The following is a 15863-nucleotide window of genomic DNA, read 5'->3' as shown; positions in this document are numbered from 1 at the left end:
GCAAGATGGATAACTGTAGTTGAAAGCCATACTGAGGAACATTCCAGGCAAAGCAATAATATCGTCATGAGACAAGCCAATGGCACACCTTCCACCAGAAAAGTTGAATACTACATCTTTAAACATTGATTGGAAATTTTTATCATTTAGATTCATGCATAGCATATGCCCTGCACTGCATAGGGGTGGGTACCATTTTTTTTTATACAAGTACTTTAACGATACCAGTTCCTGAACGGTTCTTTATTCGGAGCCTGTATTTTTTGTAAGTGTAAATTAATGACTGATATTGTTCAGAAGATTTTTTTTAATTCTTGAATTGCATTATAATAATATTAATTCATATTTTAAAACATAGTACTAGGTTATACAATGTCCAGTTATAACTCACAGTCAGCTGTGCACTCTTGTTCAAGTTTCACTTTTGTTTTCTTCATGTATGGCACTTTTGATCAAAAGTAGCACTGTGGAGCACATGCTTTCTCTTTATGCTTTTACTAGGTGGTTACCTGAGTTGAGGAGGAGGATTATGGCAAACTTTACACAAACTCGCTTGGATACATCTTTGTGGTGTAGTATATATATCCAGTGTGGAGGTGTGTGAACATTTACTTGGGAATTATGCTTTTACCAGGACCAAGGAAGAGAAGGATTTTGGCGAGTGTGGTTCATATTATCTGTTTGGCTTCAGCTTCATGTGGACACTACAGACTGTGACTGGATGTGGATTTATTATTACAGACACTGTATTATTATTGTTATTATTGAGACACTGTAAAGGCTCCACACTGGAGACTTGACGTGTTTTCGAGTGGGTAGATTGTAACTTTGCAAGCTCTTTCTTCAGCTTTTCTGTTTTTACGAGTAAGACACATGTTGGCCTGTGTTAAAATGTGAGCTGTTTGTGCCATTGGTTTGTGCAGAGCACAGTCATGATGTGTAAGTACCTGTGTTGCTGATAAATCGGTGTATTTATTGGCTCACTGATACAGGCAGGTACTTACCAAACCTTTTCAGTCTGTTCCTACTTGGAACCAAGTTTTGGTCCTGAGGCCTAGTACTGCCCTATAACCACATTCCAGTTGTTGCCTGTATCTTTGTCACTACACGTCCTCTGTTTTGCTCGCTCATCACATTCTTATTGCATGACTTGTCTGCTGTGTGTGTGTGTGGGTGTGTGTGTGTGTGTGTGTAGGGGTGTGCTTGCACGTTTGTGTGTGTGTATGCGCGCGTGCATGTGTATTCAGATGGAGGCATTGTTTACAGCCACATTCCACATTATGTTAAATGGGTGTGTATGGTCATGTTAATTGAACTGTTAAAGTTGTTTTGTTTCAGGGCTCAGTACTTATATACTAATACTATATACTAATATTTGTTTTGGTATCATACAATGCAAAATATAGAACCAATAACCTGGGGCTCCAATTGCTGACTAATTGACAGTCAGCAATTTAAAACAATCATCTTTTTTATTAGTCAGCTATTCAAACTATTGTTTCTTTTGCATGTTCAACGCTTCTAGATAGTGAATATCTACAAATAAAGAATATATATATATATATTCTTTCAAATGTTCCTTACTGACAAACGTCCTGTAGCTTTTTCTGAATCAGCATTGTGTTAAAGACCTAAACAAAGCGTGGAAAAAGTATTGTTGAATTTCATGGCCGTATACGTCACGACTGACACCAGCCTCCTGTCTCGGTAACACCCTGCCCGGATCCCTATTCAAGGATCCTGTGTTTTATAGGGCCTATTGTAACGTCCCACTGTGAGATGTTCCTATGTGTGAGACGTGTAGTAGCCCCTACACGTCCCCTATTCTTTCACTGGTTTGACTCCTGTTTAAGGGACCATAAGTTGTACCACTGGCTGACTTTAATAAGTCAATATAAGATGATTGGATTAAACTTCATATGGCAGGTTTTCACGTATTTCTAATTGGTTTAATGGAGTAGTAGTTGTGATAAATATTTACATACTTTTCATCAGTTAAGTGGCGGTTTGTGGAGAAAAGTAAAGCAAGTAAAAATACAAGAAGTAGCGGTCTGTTCTAAAATGGAATAACACTACGTAGTCATCAACATCATCGTTGTTGAGAAATTTACAAATTAGCTGCCGATAGTGTGAATTGGCCTCATATAGTCACATTTGTTACTGCTTTTACAATATACCCTGGGGTGGAAACTAAAAATGTTAAATATGTTGTATAAGAATCAAAATTATAGTGTGGTCACAACTACGTTTTATGACTTATATCTCATCTTGTGATATCAATAGTGTATGAGTAACTTTTTAAAGAAATTGTACTTTTCAGAGTACTTTTACTCCTATTTGAATAATATTTTTATTGAAGTAGCAGTTGAGTAAAACCTTTGGTTATTCTTCCCACTGTGAAAAAGTACGAGTGACAAAAGCTTTATTATGACAATATGAAATTGTTTGAACATTTCTTTCTTGCCCCGCTCATTGATATGATTTTTTTTTCTTATTTTTGTGTCTATCCTTTGAAAATACCAGTGTTTGTGCATTCTATAATGTTTTGTCTTTGTGTTTATGGGTTTGCGTTTGTGTTTATACATTTATAATTTGAAGTTACATTAACTTCAAATTATAAATCAGATGTTACATCCCGGCAGTTACTCTTTAAGTTATTCTTCCTTGAGTTGTACCTTTCAGTACTTTAGTCGTTTCTTTGACTATTACTTTGTACTTCTACTTGATTAACATTATTTTTAAATAAAGTTACGCTTATATGAATACATTTTTGACTACTTACATCTGATCACAGTATTGATTTTTGGCACACTCCTAGTTTGGATATGAGTTTGTCCTGGTTTGAGGTGAGTTTAGTCCTGATATAGTCCTATAGTCTATGCACCAGTTATGTACTAATGTTTTGAGTATTTGCCCCCTAACCATGAGGTCGCCGGTTCAAATCTTACTAAAGTGCACACTATTGTTGGTGATAAAGGCTTACATTGTCTCATTCACTGCTGTGGAATCCTGAACGTAACTGGCCCCCATGCGGCTTGTATTTCGTCACAGGGGCCTTGTAAAGAGGGGCCCAGAGGAAATGCACTTACAGGACGTCCTCTATCACTCCTGCTCTCCCTTCCTCCCTCCATCCGTCCCTCCCTTATTTTCTCCCTCCATCCCTCAAGTTAAAAGCCCATTCGTTGCAGTGTTTGTGTTTTAATTAGTGCTCCTCTATTTCTGGCTGAATGGCCGCTTCATTAGCAGGCAGGGCTAGGATCTATAACAAGGAGAGGGAGGGGGAGAAAGGGGGGAGCGGGGTTGTATTTGTGATGTCATTTCCCAGAGGTGTGGACAAGCGGCCAAAACATCAATGGAGGAATACTGCATGAAGTCTGCAGAAGTTAAAATGGTAGGCTTACATATCAAAATGGCTATATCAATAAAAAATATGGATTTGGTCATACGGTGTAGCCTTTTGTAAACTACTAAGAAGTCAAAATGCCAAAATATCCATTAAAGAATTTTTATTTATTTTTTTTTTTGGTATTGTCATGATTCTAAAATTTCAAACTCCATTTCGATAATATTATGGACTAGACTTGGTACTCAATACGGATTATGATACCATGCTGATAATAAAAAACACTTTGCTTTAGATAGTAGAACGTCATTTTCAGCATTAAATCATAGTACTTTATTTTATCTTACCATGTGATCTTATATCTGTGTAATCCCTCAGTCGTCCAGGTACATTCCATAGTGATCCATGGGAGTATACTAGTCTCTGTGATCTTATACTTGTTCTGATACAGATTATTCTAAAGCTACTCAGAAAAGGTTAATTTTTGTCCTGTGAATGTGACTTTTTTAATATCAATGTCTACTCAAATGAGTATGTAATTTTGATACTAGTTTTAGTTTTACAACTCTAGAGATAATAGTCATTGTCATTTGTATTTCAATCTGTGTTCAATCTGTCTGTGTCCTCAGAATACTATACAAGTTAAAATATATTACTAGAAATTTTCTTAAGAATTACATTATTTCATAACAAGATGGTGACATATGAGGTGGTGAATACCTCATATGTAGTCACCACGGTCCAGTCAAATGGCCATAATGATTTCGCTGATGGCAAGAGGTTTGTTTACATTTCATGTTTTAGTGTCAAGTCAATATCCAATCAGAAAGCAGCTCAGTTTGAGTTGCCTGATCCTATGACTAAGCACAGTTGGAGTAGGAGCACATGTTTTGGCTATTTAAAAGTCTTATAAAGATAAAAAAACAAAAACAAAAAAACAACTAGTCGATTTCAAACAGTTTGTTGCGGCCCAAATTTATTCCTCACATGCCTATTCACAGTGATGAGTTTATAAGTGCTTTTCACAACATTCAGAGACCAGACAGGAGTTTTATCGTCATGCTAATACTAAGAACAACTAGTGTCTTAACAGTGCATCAGCAATAGGGGGTTGTTGGTTTGCGCTACAGTAAAAACATAAAAAAACAAACAAACAAACAAACATGTATGCATATATATATATATATATATATATATATATATATATATATATATATATTCTAATAGATATTATATTATCTATTCTGGTCTATTCGAGTTTGAAATTTTAGTATCATGACAACACTAGCCCCATATAACCTTGTAACTATCTGTGCTACATCCTTTCAGATCAGTTATGCATACAGCCCATTGTTCCACCCTGTCCACTGTAAACTGCTGAATAATCTGTCCCCCATGTCCCCCTGTGAGAGTGGGTGTGGTCTGAGACTGTTTTCATCCAATCAGAGCCAGCATCCTGCCCAGCCCCACCCTGTCTGCCTTTCTCCTCTGGTCCCTCTGGCTTCTCTGATGACGCATACACAGACCTCATGCACTCTATATGATGTGTGCTTACAAAGTAACGGTGTGGTAAAGTCTGTTTCCTGGAAAATTTAACTGTGATAAGATCGGAAAGTTGTGAAACATTTTAGAAATGGTGTGTTTACTTAACTCAACTTCTCTTCTGAAGAAAAATAAAGACTGTCATTCCATTTTAAAGGACCTATATTATGTTATTTTCTGATCTATCTATGAATTTACAAATCTTGAACCAGAACATATCAGACTAAAATAGACCTGTACGTATTAAGTACACAGTATTCTATTCAAAAATGTATTTGTCATCTGAATTTGACCCATCCTTCAGATCATAGGCTAGGCTTGGTCAGAACTACCTTGTGGGTTTTTACCTGTTGTGCATGTTTTGAGCTCAGTTTAGTTTTGACGTAGACTTGGTTTGCCCCTGGACTAGTCTTGGGTTTGTCTTGGTCTAGTTCTGGTTTAGTTTTTAGGTTTAGTCCCACTGTGTGTAAGTGTGAACCCTAAGTTACATTTTCGCTAACTTTAAATGACAGCTATGATGAAAACTATGGTTGATTTTTGTACTTTAACATTAAATTAAAATAAAACACCTCAGTTCATTTGACAGTTCTGAAATGTGACAGTTGAGGTTGGTACATTTCCTGAGTGCGGTGAAGGCGGATATGACTGTTGAGAGGAAAGTTATAAGTTTTTTTTTTTTCTGTGAAGGTGTTTGCCCTCAGCCCACCTCTGTCTGTACTGTAAAGCAAATTAGTTCAGTCAGCTGATTACAAAAGTTATAAGTTAAGTTACTGAACAACAACAACATCTCAACTTATAACATTATTAAATGAAGAGAACTGAATTAGTGTACAGATCGTAGACCCTTTTAGTTATACGGCCTAAAACATTGTTTATTTACTTTTATTTAAAGTAAATAACACAAAAAATGACATATGACTTGGCTACAACTTAACATAATCACTACACTAAACCCAAAAGAAAAAACATGGCTAGTTCCATTTATTTATTTGATCATTCAAACATCACAGTAGATGGGGTCTTTCAGACTCATGGATGATTATTTGTTGGCTGGTTCTTGTTAACCACAGGTAGATTCACAGGATGCTAATTTGTGCCTCAGCTGGATCCTGAATCCAAACAAGAAGAAAAATTCTGTCATTAAAAAGCATGAAATGAAACCTAAGCCAAACAAATGTTCAGGCACATACTTAAAGGTGACGTCTTCTTACGTACTGGATACTTACATTGAGAAACGCTGTGCTTAGAATGTAACTTTCACATTCCCTGAGGAATGGCTTCCTTTCAAAAGAAAACTTGCAGAATTGCAAATAATAATTCATCCATCCATCCATTTTCTTCCGCTTATCCGGGGCCGGGTCGCGGGGGCAGCAGTCTAAGCAGGGACTCCCAGACTTCCCTCACCCCGGACACGTCCTCCAGCTCCTCCGGTGGGACCCCAAGGCGTTCCCAGGCCAGCCGAGAGACATAGTCCCTCCAGCGTGTCCTGGGTCTTCCCCGGGGCCTCCTCCCGGTGGGACATGCCCAGAACACCTCCCTAGGGAGGCGTCCAGGAGGCATCCTGAGCAGATGCCCGAGCCACCTCAGCTGGTTCCTCTCAACGTGTAGGAGCAGCGGCTCTACTCCGAGCTCCTCCCGTGTGACCGAGCTCCTCACCCTATCCCTAAGGGTGCGCCCGGCCACTCTGCGGAGGAAGCCCATTTCAGCCGCTTATATCCGCGATCTTGTCCTTTCGGTCATTACCCAAAGCTCATGACCATAGGTGAGGGTAGGAACGTAGATTGACCGGTAAATCGAGAGCTTCGCCTTCCGGCTCAGCTCCTTCTTTACCACAACGGACCGATACAGCGACCGCATCACTGCAGACGCTGCACCGATCCACCTGTCAATCTCCCGCTCCATCCTTCCCTCACTCGTGAACAAGACCCCGAGATACTTGAACTCCTCCACTTGGGGCAGAGACTCACCACCCACCCGGAGAGAGCAAACCACCTTTTTCCGGTCGAGAACCATGGCCTCGGATTTGGAGGAGCTGATTCTCATCCCAGCCGCTTCACACTCGGCTGCAAACCGCCCCAGTGCCTGCTGCAGGTCCTGGCTCGAAGAAGCCATCAGGACAACATCATCTGCAAACAGCAGAGATGAAATCCTGTGGTTCCCAAACCAGGCCCCCTCCGGCCCCTGGCTGCGCCTAGAAATTCTGTCCATAAATATAATGAACAGAACCGGTGACAAAGGGCAGCCCTGGCGGAGTCCAACATGCACTGGGAACAGGTCTGACTTACTGCCGGCAATGCGAACACAGCTCCTGCTCCGGTCATACAGGGACCGGACAGCCCTTAGCAAAGAGCCCCGGACCCCATACTCCCAGAGCACCCCCCAAAGGACACCACGAGGGACACGGTCGAATGCCTTCTCCAGATCCACAAAACACATGTGGACTGGTTGGGCATACTCCCATGAGCCCTCGAGGACCCGATGGAGAGTATAGAGCTGGTCCAGTGTTCCACGACCAGGACGAAAACCACACTGCTCCTCCTGAATCCGAGGTTCGACTATCGGTCGGATTCTCCTCTCCAGTACCCTGGAATAGACCTTACCGGGAAGGCTGAGGAGTGTGATTCCCCTGTAATTGGAACACACCCTCCGGTCCCCCTTCTTATACAGAGGGACCACCACCCCGGTCTGCCATTCCACAGGTACTGTCCCCGACTGCCACGCGATGTTGCAGAGACGTGTCAGCCAAGACAGTCCCACAACATCCAGAGACTTGAGGTACTCAGGACGGATCTCGTCCACCCCCGGAGCCTTGCCACCGAGGAGCTTGCCAACCACCTCAGTGACTTCAGCCAGGGTGATGGACGAGTCCGCCTCTGGGTCCCCAGTTTCTGCTTCCTCCTCGGAAGACGTGACAGTGGGATTGAGGAGATCCTCAAAGTATTCCTTCCACCGCCCGACAACATCCCCAGTCGAGGTCAGCAGCTCTCCACCCGCACTGTAAACAGTGTTGGTGAAGCACTGCTTCCCCCTCCTGAGGCGTCGGACGGTTTGCCAGAATCTCTTTGAGGCCGTCCGATAGTCCTCCTCCATGGCCTCCCCGAACTCCTCCCAACCCCGAGTTTTTGCCACTGTGACTGCCCGAGCCGCGGCACGCTTGGCCCGTCGGTACTCATCAGCTGCCTCAGGAGTCCCACGAGCCAACAAGGCTCGATAGGACTCCTTCTTCAGCTTGACGGCATCCCTTACTTCCGGTGTCCACCACCGGGTTCGGGGATTGCCGCCGCGACAAGCACCACAGACCTTACGACCACTGCTACGAGCAGCCGCATCGACAATAGAGGTGGAGAACATGGCCCACTCGGAGTCCATGTCTCCAACCTCCCCCGGGATCAGGGAGAAGCTCTCCCGGAGGTGGGAGTTGAAGACCCCCCTGACAGAGGGCTCCGCCAGACGTTCCCAGCAGACCCTCACAATGCGCTTGGGCCTGCCAGGTCTGTCCGGCTTCCTCCTCCGCCAGCGGATCCAACTCACCACCAGGTGGTGATCAGTTGACAGCTCAGCCCCTCTCTTCACCCGAGTGTCCAAGACACGCGGTCGGAGGTCAGATGACACGACAACAAAGTCGATCATCGACCTCCGACCTAGAGTGTCCTGGTGCCACGTGCACCGATGGACACCCTTGTGCTCGAACATGGTGTTTGTTATGGACAAGCTGTGACTAGCACAGAAGTCCAATAACAAAACACCGCTCGGGTTCAGATCGGGGAGGCCGTTCCTCCCAATCACGCCCCTCCAAGTGTCACTGTCGTTACCCACATGGGCGTTGAAGTCCCCCAGGAGAACAACGGAGTCCCCGGTTGGTGCACTGTCTAGTACCCCTCCCAGGGACTCCAAGAAGGCCGGGTACTCTGCACTGCCGTTTGGCCCGTAGGCCGACACAACAGTGAGAGACCTGTCCCCGACCCGAAGGCGCAGGGACGCGACCCTCTCGTTCACCGGAGTGAACCCCAACACGCAGCGGCTGAGCTGTGGGGCAATGAGCAAGCCCACACCAGCTCGCCGCCGCTCCCCGCGGGCAACGCCAGAGAAATGGAGAGTCCAACCCCTCTCGAGAAGTTGGGTTCCAGAGCCCAAGCTGTGCGTGGAGGTGAGGCCGACTATATCTAGCCGGTAACGCTCAACCTCCCGCACAAGCTCAGGCTCCTTCCCCCCCAGCGAGGTGACATTCCATGTCCCCAGAGCTAGTCTCCATGTCCGGAGATCCGGTCGTCGAGGTCCCCGCCTTCGACTGCTGCCCGGATCTCTCCGCACCCGGAGATAAGAAATAGATAATAGATCAGGTAATAGATAAGAAATATAAATTCGAACCTAACTGAACAATTGCTTCCTTATATTAGAAGTGGACCCTGTTCATGTGAGGAACGCAGGAGAGACTGTGCTTTATAGTGGACACTGGTCACCTGTAACACAAGACATTTTAGATTATGCAAACCCATTTTAATAATTCAAATTCACAATTTGCCATGTTCTTCATATGGACTTCACCCCATACACCTCAGTATTCACTGATTCACCAGCTGTCATCTGTGTGAAAATAATAGAGAAAGAATGCCACAATTTGTATTAGTAAATTTGCAATCTGCCATGACAAATTCCTTTCATTTGCACAGGAGCTGATGTACATGTCAAACAATAAATGGTCTGTCTTACCTTTCCATGTGCCTCCTGCTTGCATCTGGCGCTTCATTAACGTGCAGTGCAAGAACAAACCAGGTTAATGCAGTGTCCATGATGTGTTTTTCACATTTAAACTCAACGTCTGTCATTCGTTACCAAACTATGCATTGGACTTGAGACCAAAGACTTCACACTTACTTGAGACTTACTTAAGACTTGTAAAACAACAACTTGGTCCCACCTCTGAAGACTGGCAACCCTAATGAGACACTGTGTAAGGCTCATCCTGCTTTCCAACACACCAAATTATAACAATTTTTTGTAATAAATCAGCATTAGAATAGTTATCAGTAAATTCTATATTTGATGTGGACATGTTTACCTCATATCTGTGGGTGCAGTTAGGTCATATTTATGGAAATAAAAATGTAAAAAAATCATTTCTTTAGAGTTTAGAAGATGAAATATTGTATTGTTAATCCCATTTCAACACCACACCCTAAATCCACCATTCCATCTTTTATTGCTCTGTTGATTTAGCTAACATTTGTTTCTAGGCACTAAAACCACACCTTTTTTGTCCAACAGTCCTTATCACTAAACTACTTTATTCTGATGTTGTTGTTTTTTGTTTGAATGCACCTCAAAGTCTCATGTATATAATCCTATACATCATTTTTTGTAAAACCAGTGGATGCTAAAAACAAGTTTATTTGGCCCTGGTTTAAATTAACACTTACAATGTCCCTTTTAAGTGCCGTGGCTTTACACTGGTGCCAGAGGGAGGTTTATAATGAAAGATGCTATAAAGCAGAGGGTTATGGGGCACATTTGGAGAAGCAGGCCTCCTTTGAACACCCCATGTAGCTTCCATGTCCCTGGGCAGAAGGAACGTGTGTGCTCGGGTCAGCGTTAGCAGCCTGGAACTTTTTACTGTACAGACAGAAGAACGTGTTTCGATGCTCTAAGCTCATATGAAGTGACAGGTACACTGTTAATAAGTTGTCGACAATGTTTTTGAAGGTGTATTGCGTAACTGTTCTGGTTGGGGGTCCGACAACTGCTTGTTTCTGTGGAGATGTTATTGTTTTGTCGGGAAGGTCCCACAGTATGGTACTAAACTTGTATATCTAGCATTTCATTGCATGTGTTTTTATTGCTGTGCTATTTAATCCAAAAGGAAGTTGTTGTTTTGTGTTGATCTTGATATTGTGGTTTGCAAAGGTATTTCTCTATATAATTGTACTTTTTTGCTGTTAGTATATATCAATTTTGAAATAAGTTGTCATTGTGAACCTGCCTTTACACCAGATGCTTTAATGGCACAACCTGTCACACTATACTGTATATTATGAACAGGGTTTTGAACAATTCAGCAAATTAACAAAATCAAATATCAAACTAGCATAACATTATTATAACAGACCAGTACTAAGGTTTTCAAATAAGCAGATACTAATCGATAAAACTAATGTCAAAAACTTGATACTCATTTGAGCAGGTATGAATACTAAAGAAGTCACATTTACAGGACAGAAATGAACCTTTCCTGAATATCTTTAGAATGATCTTGAGCTGTATCAGAACAAGTATAAGACACATAGACTAGTATACACCCATGGACCACTATGGAATCTACCTGGATGACTGAGGCATTACACAGATAAAAGGCCACATGTCAATATAAAAGTATCAAAATTGAAAAAAAAATTGTATTGTCAACACTACAACATATTGTTATGAAATAAGAGGAAGATGTAATGTAGCTTGTTTCCCAGGTAGGCCTATGGTTAGATTACTTGGTTCCATAACAGTGTGAAAAAAGATTTTTTTAATGTTATGTAAGAGTCTAGTCAGCTTTTTTCCAGATTTGACCAGAAAATACCCAAAGATGTTGTTTTGCCTGTTCTCTTTGTTATGCAATACTCCCTACTGGGCAATAGCAGTGTGAGAATGTCGACCTCTAGTGTTGACTCTGGCTCATTACCGCACAGTGGATGTTTTGATTTGATGCTCTATTGTCTTCAGCATGTGCCTGCATTACATAACTGATCCATTACTGTGCAGTCAAATAGCCACTTTTCACACCGACATAACTGAGAGAAATGTGTTTAAATATCTAAAAAGCGTGATACATGTTTTATTGTGAAATCATGCTTAAATTGGTGGATAGCTGCAGTTTATTAGTCATAAATGGAGATAGGGACAGGTTAGATGTATGTTGTCAATATGCAGATGTGGTGTAGTGGTACAGTTTTGGCACAATGGTGGAAAAGATTAGCTTCAATATTTTAAGTTCTGTAATTTTTCAAAATGTGTAGTTTTTGAGTCTCCCTCAAATTGTACAGATATTGTATGGACCACAAGCCATAGGAGACAACATGGATTAGCTGGATTTTGGGAGTGAACTGTCCTGTACCTGATTTTTCTCACATGTATTTGAGCAAAATGTGTCTTTCCCTAGTACAAATATATTGTATAAGTAGCTGTTGAGGTCAAAATAAGTCCACTCTGTGCTGTCTGCGTCTAATTATAAAGCATGTTATTGTTCGATAATCAGGAAGTGCACTGTTGTTGTTGTTGTTGTTGTTGTTGCTGTTATTGTTGCTTAACTGTTTGAAAGGAACTAATCATGTTTTTCATGTTTTTAAGTTACTATAAAAATAAGGTACAGTGCCTTTTACATGTAAATATGCAATTTACTAGTACTTCATAGTAGTTGGTTTTGCTTTTTGTATGAACTCTTGTGAGCATTTAGTCTTGTAAGGGCAGTTTGGGTCACTGAATAGAGATGTCTCATATTTTTTGAAAAAAATTTACTGCCATCAATTTCTTTAGTCCGATGTAGTCCAAATAAAAATATAAAATGAAAATGCACAAACATTGAACCTGATTGTTTATAATAGCAACATCATTCTGGTATATTTTTCCAACCATACCACTAAATCTGCTTATTAACAGTTATCTAAAAATATTACAGAAATATGTAATGCTGCCAGTGATGTCATCTGGTGCCAGCAATACAAAATGTCTACCTTGTTAATGCGTTGTGTAACTCCATTTAGTGATAGACAACAAATGCATGGAAAAAGCAATAGAGTGAAAGTAAATGTGAGAGGGGTCCAGGAGGCGGAGTCTTGGTTGGGGGAGTGAGAGAGGGAGGAGGAGTGAGGAAAAGAGGGAGGGAGTGATGGAGCGCTATATAACAGGAGACTTTGAGCGACCACATGCTTACGACAGGACTAGTGCAGAGGAGCAGTGTTACTACCCGTTTGGGAGGCATAAAGGGAGACCCCAGCTCCTGCAAAGCTTTTCCAGGGAAACTTTGACAGTAAAAACAACAAAGATGGCTACTATGTTCAGATACCCCGTGTTCCCTCATCTGCAGGGTGAGTCCAGGATAAATTTGAACTAAAATTTTTAATAATATGCTTTTATAATTTTTGTCATTTTGTCATTTTTGTGATTGTAAAAAGCTGCTATTTTAAGGTTGTGTAGTTGCAGAATAATTTATCAGATTATGTAAATTTGATTTCAATACATTATATTTTTTACAATGTGCAATGTATAGAAATGTATGTATCCATATTCATGTTCAAAACCAAAATTTCCAAAAAGCAGTTATTTTACTTTTATGAAGTTGTTTTGCAGATTAATTGATCAAATTATTTTCATTTCAGTATATTCTATATATTTTTTACAATGTGCATTTAATTAATTATATGCCTGAAATTGGAACTTTGAAAAAATCTAAATAACTAGAACTTGCATATTTTATTGTCTATACATATGATTTGAACACAGTACGCGGGCGTTAAAGACTGTATGCTGTATTGTATGTATTATGTAATTAGTGAAAATATATTATAATTATGAATTCTATGATAAATATAGAAATTAATGCTCTCACTTTCCATCTAATTATGCATATTATTGATTACTCTTGTAAAAAAGTACTAACTTTTGGCTCATTTAAAACTGTTCAGATCAATAAGCAACATTAGTCTGTATGTGTTATGTAATATTGAAAAAAAGACTCAAAAGTAAACACAGATTTACACTGCATTTTTCTGTTGTTTTCTGTATTTTTTCTTATGTTAATAACATGTATTTCTGCATATTAATTATGAGAAATCAGTACTTTGCCAGTACTGTTACAATTCTTTAAACATTTTTTTCCTTTGTTTTGTATAATAAAATGTGATATAAATTAAAAAGTAAAAGTAGTTCTTACAGTTGAGTACACACATTTATACCAGTACTTTTACTTTAAAGAATAAAAATCTGGTTCTCTGACCTTGTCCACTGACCTGAGCATAGCACATATAGAACAATGTAAATAATATATAATAATGGGGTATAGTACAGTTTGCAGTTCATACAGAATTTTGATGTGATATTCTGTATAAAAATATGTATTTTATTTTTGAGTAAAGTATAATTATGCTTTTGCATTTGATTTAGTTGATTCACATAAGGATGACATGTTCCTCTCATCAGAACGGGACCATTATGTAATTCCTCCACATCGCCATAGAGACCATTCACAATAAACTCTTGCTGCACAGTCTGTTTTTTCTGATACACATTGTACAAAATCAAATGACTATTCTAATTTGGCCTTATTAAAAACATACAGATTCACACATGTTTTCCCATCTGATGAGACCGTTTCCATAGAAACATTTATAAACTGTTTTCAGCTGTATAAACAACTGAAACTAGAAGGTTCTGCTGTGTGTTGCTATTTCAGAGGACTATAATGAGGACTGCTAAACTAAACCAAACCTTTCACAACATGTTTGTAGCGGTCAAAACTACAGTGTTAGCATTTATCCCCTCATAACAAAATAGGGTATTTTATTTGCCTGTTTTTTGCAACTTTGCAGCTTTTGTGATTGCGTTTTTGATTTAATTGTGATAGATCTTGCTGCTTTGCTGTGTTGGTCATTAGTGGCTGCTTTTTTCATACACTATATAATGATGTACTATGTAACTTCTCTGGAAGAGGGTCTGCCACCTGCTTCTCTCCATGGAGATGCTGTTGCTTGGCCTGGCAAATCCAGAATTATATTATATATTTTTTATACAGAGGGATATCAGTCTGGTCCTCGCTTCTTGCGTCTTGAGCCAGAACCAAACATGGCCATCCAGTCAGATTTGTTTATTTCACTGACACATGTGAAATGAAGGAGCTCATTGGTTATCTGCTATTTTGAACAAAATGATATTTCTGTCAGTTTAGGGCCTCGCTCATTGATTCTGCAGAAATTTACCATGTTTTTCAGTCCCCTGTAATATATTTTTTTCATTTTTTTTTCTCTTGAACACCATATTTGTTTTGATACGAGACCATGTGTGTTCCTGAAAAAGTATCTATCTTTAATTTGCTTAAAAAATTGATAGACCTGGATCGGTAGCGCCGTCTCCATCTAGATATTGTACAATGCTATGCTGTGGAACATTCAAGCGCAAAAGAACATCTCCATGGAGACAAGCAAGTTGCAATCCTTCCAGCAGAAAAGTTACATTGTCCAGTTTTAATGTATAAACATGAAATACCAAAGTTGTCAAAAACTACAGGAAGTGATTTTTTTTAAATGTAAACCTTTTTAATTGTACGTTCCTCTGCACATCCATGTTGACATTGTGCGGTCTTTGCTTCCCCTGCAGACCCGTGCGCCCCCGGCCTCTCCCTGTCCCCGCCCCCTCGCAGTGTCATGGCGGAGCCGGACTACCTGGAGAGCCCCTGTGATGAGCTCATCAAACCCAAGAAATTGCTCAACCCAGTCAAGAGCTCCAGGAATCATCAGGACCTGCACCGGGAGCTGCTCATGAACCAGAAGAGGTACAACACACGTACAATACAGCACTCACAATAAAATTTATGTGGGAGTATTAATTTCATATACTATTCAAAACAAAACTTTTACACTTATTAAGTTATTTATTAAAAAAAAAACGTATATAGTGGTTTTACAAAGTAGTACTGTAAAAATATTTCTTTAAAGGCACAGTATACCGTTCTGAACTTAGCACTTTGCACGATTCCATGGAAATAGAAAGTTAAAACCATTCTTTGGAACATTCTCCATGGAGATGTCAGAAGATTATTGCCAATATTTCCATGGGGACAAGCAGGAGAAGGCCTTCCTCTAGGCCAGTGGTTCTTAACCTGGGTTCGATCGAACCCTAGGGGTTCGGTGAGTCAGTCTCAGGGGTTCGGCGCAGGTCAAGACATGCACCCAACTCATATGATTCGCGGACTGCGAGCGTCTCCAGACACTGGCTGTGTTCCAAT

The 15863-nt window shown here is 40.5% G+C and overlaps 1 protein-coding gene across 5 annotated transcripts in view; it reads left to right on the top strand.

Moving 5' to 3' along the window:
* Nucleotides 1–15863, top strand: part of fam107b (family with sequence similarity 107 member B) — a 38952-nt gene that overhangs the window by 12251 nt on the left and 10838 nt on the right. For 2 of the 5 annotated variants that reach the window (XM_055222392.1, XM_055222393.1), the window contains exons 1-2: nt 12806–12951; nt 15236–15410. In XM_055222392.1, the coding sequence (XP_055078367.1) occupies nt 12909–12951; nt 15236–15410 (218 nt within the window). In that variant the 5' untranslated portion in view covers nt 12806–12908. Of the gene's footprint in view, nt 1–12797; nt 12952–15235; nt 15411–15863 lie in introns of those variants that run through there. The other 3 variants (XM_033967770.2, XM_055222391.1, XM_033967771.2) reach the window with 3 other exon arrangements.

The sequence above is a fragment of the Periophthalmus magnuspinnatus genome, chromosome 6, assembly GCF_009829125.3.
Source record: "Periophthalmus magnuspinnatus isolate fPerMag1 chromosome 6, fPerMag1.2.pri, whole genome shotgun sequence".
In the NCBI taxonomy this organism is placed as follows: domain Eukaryota; kingdom Metazoa; phylum Chordata; class Actinopteri; order Gobiiformes; family Gobiidae; genus Periophthalmus; species Periophthalmus magnuspinnatus.
The sequence above is the reverse complement of the archived record's forward strand: the minus strand, read 5'-3'. Positions and strand labels throughout refer to the sequence as shown.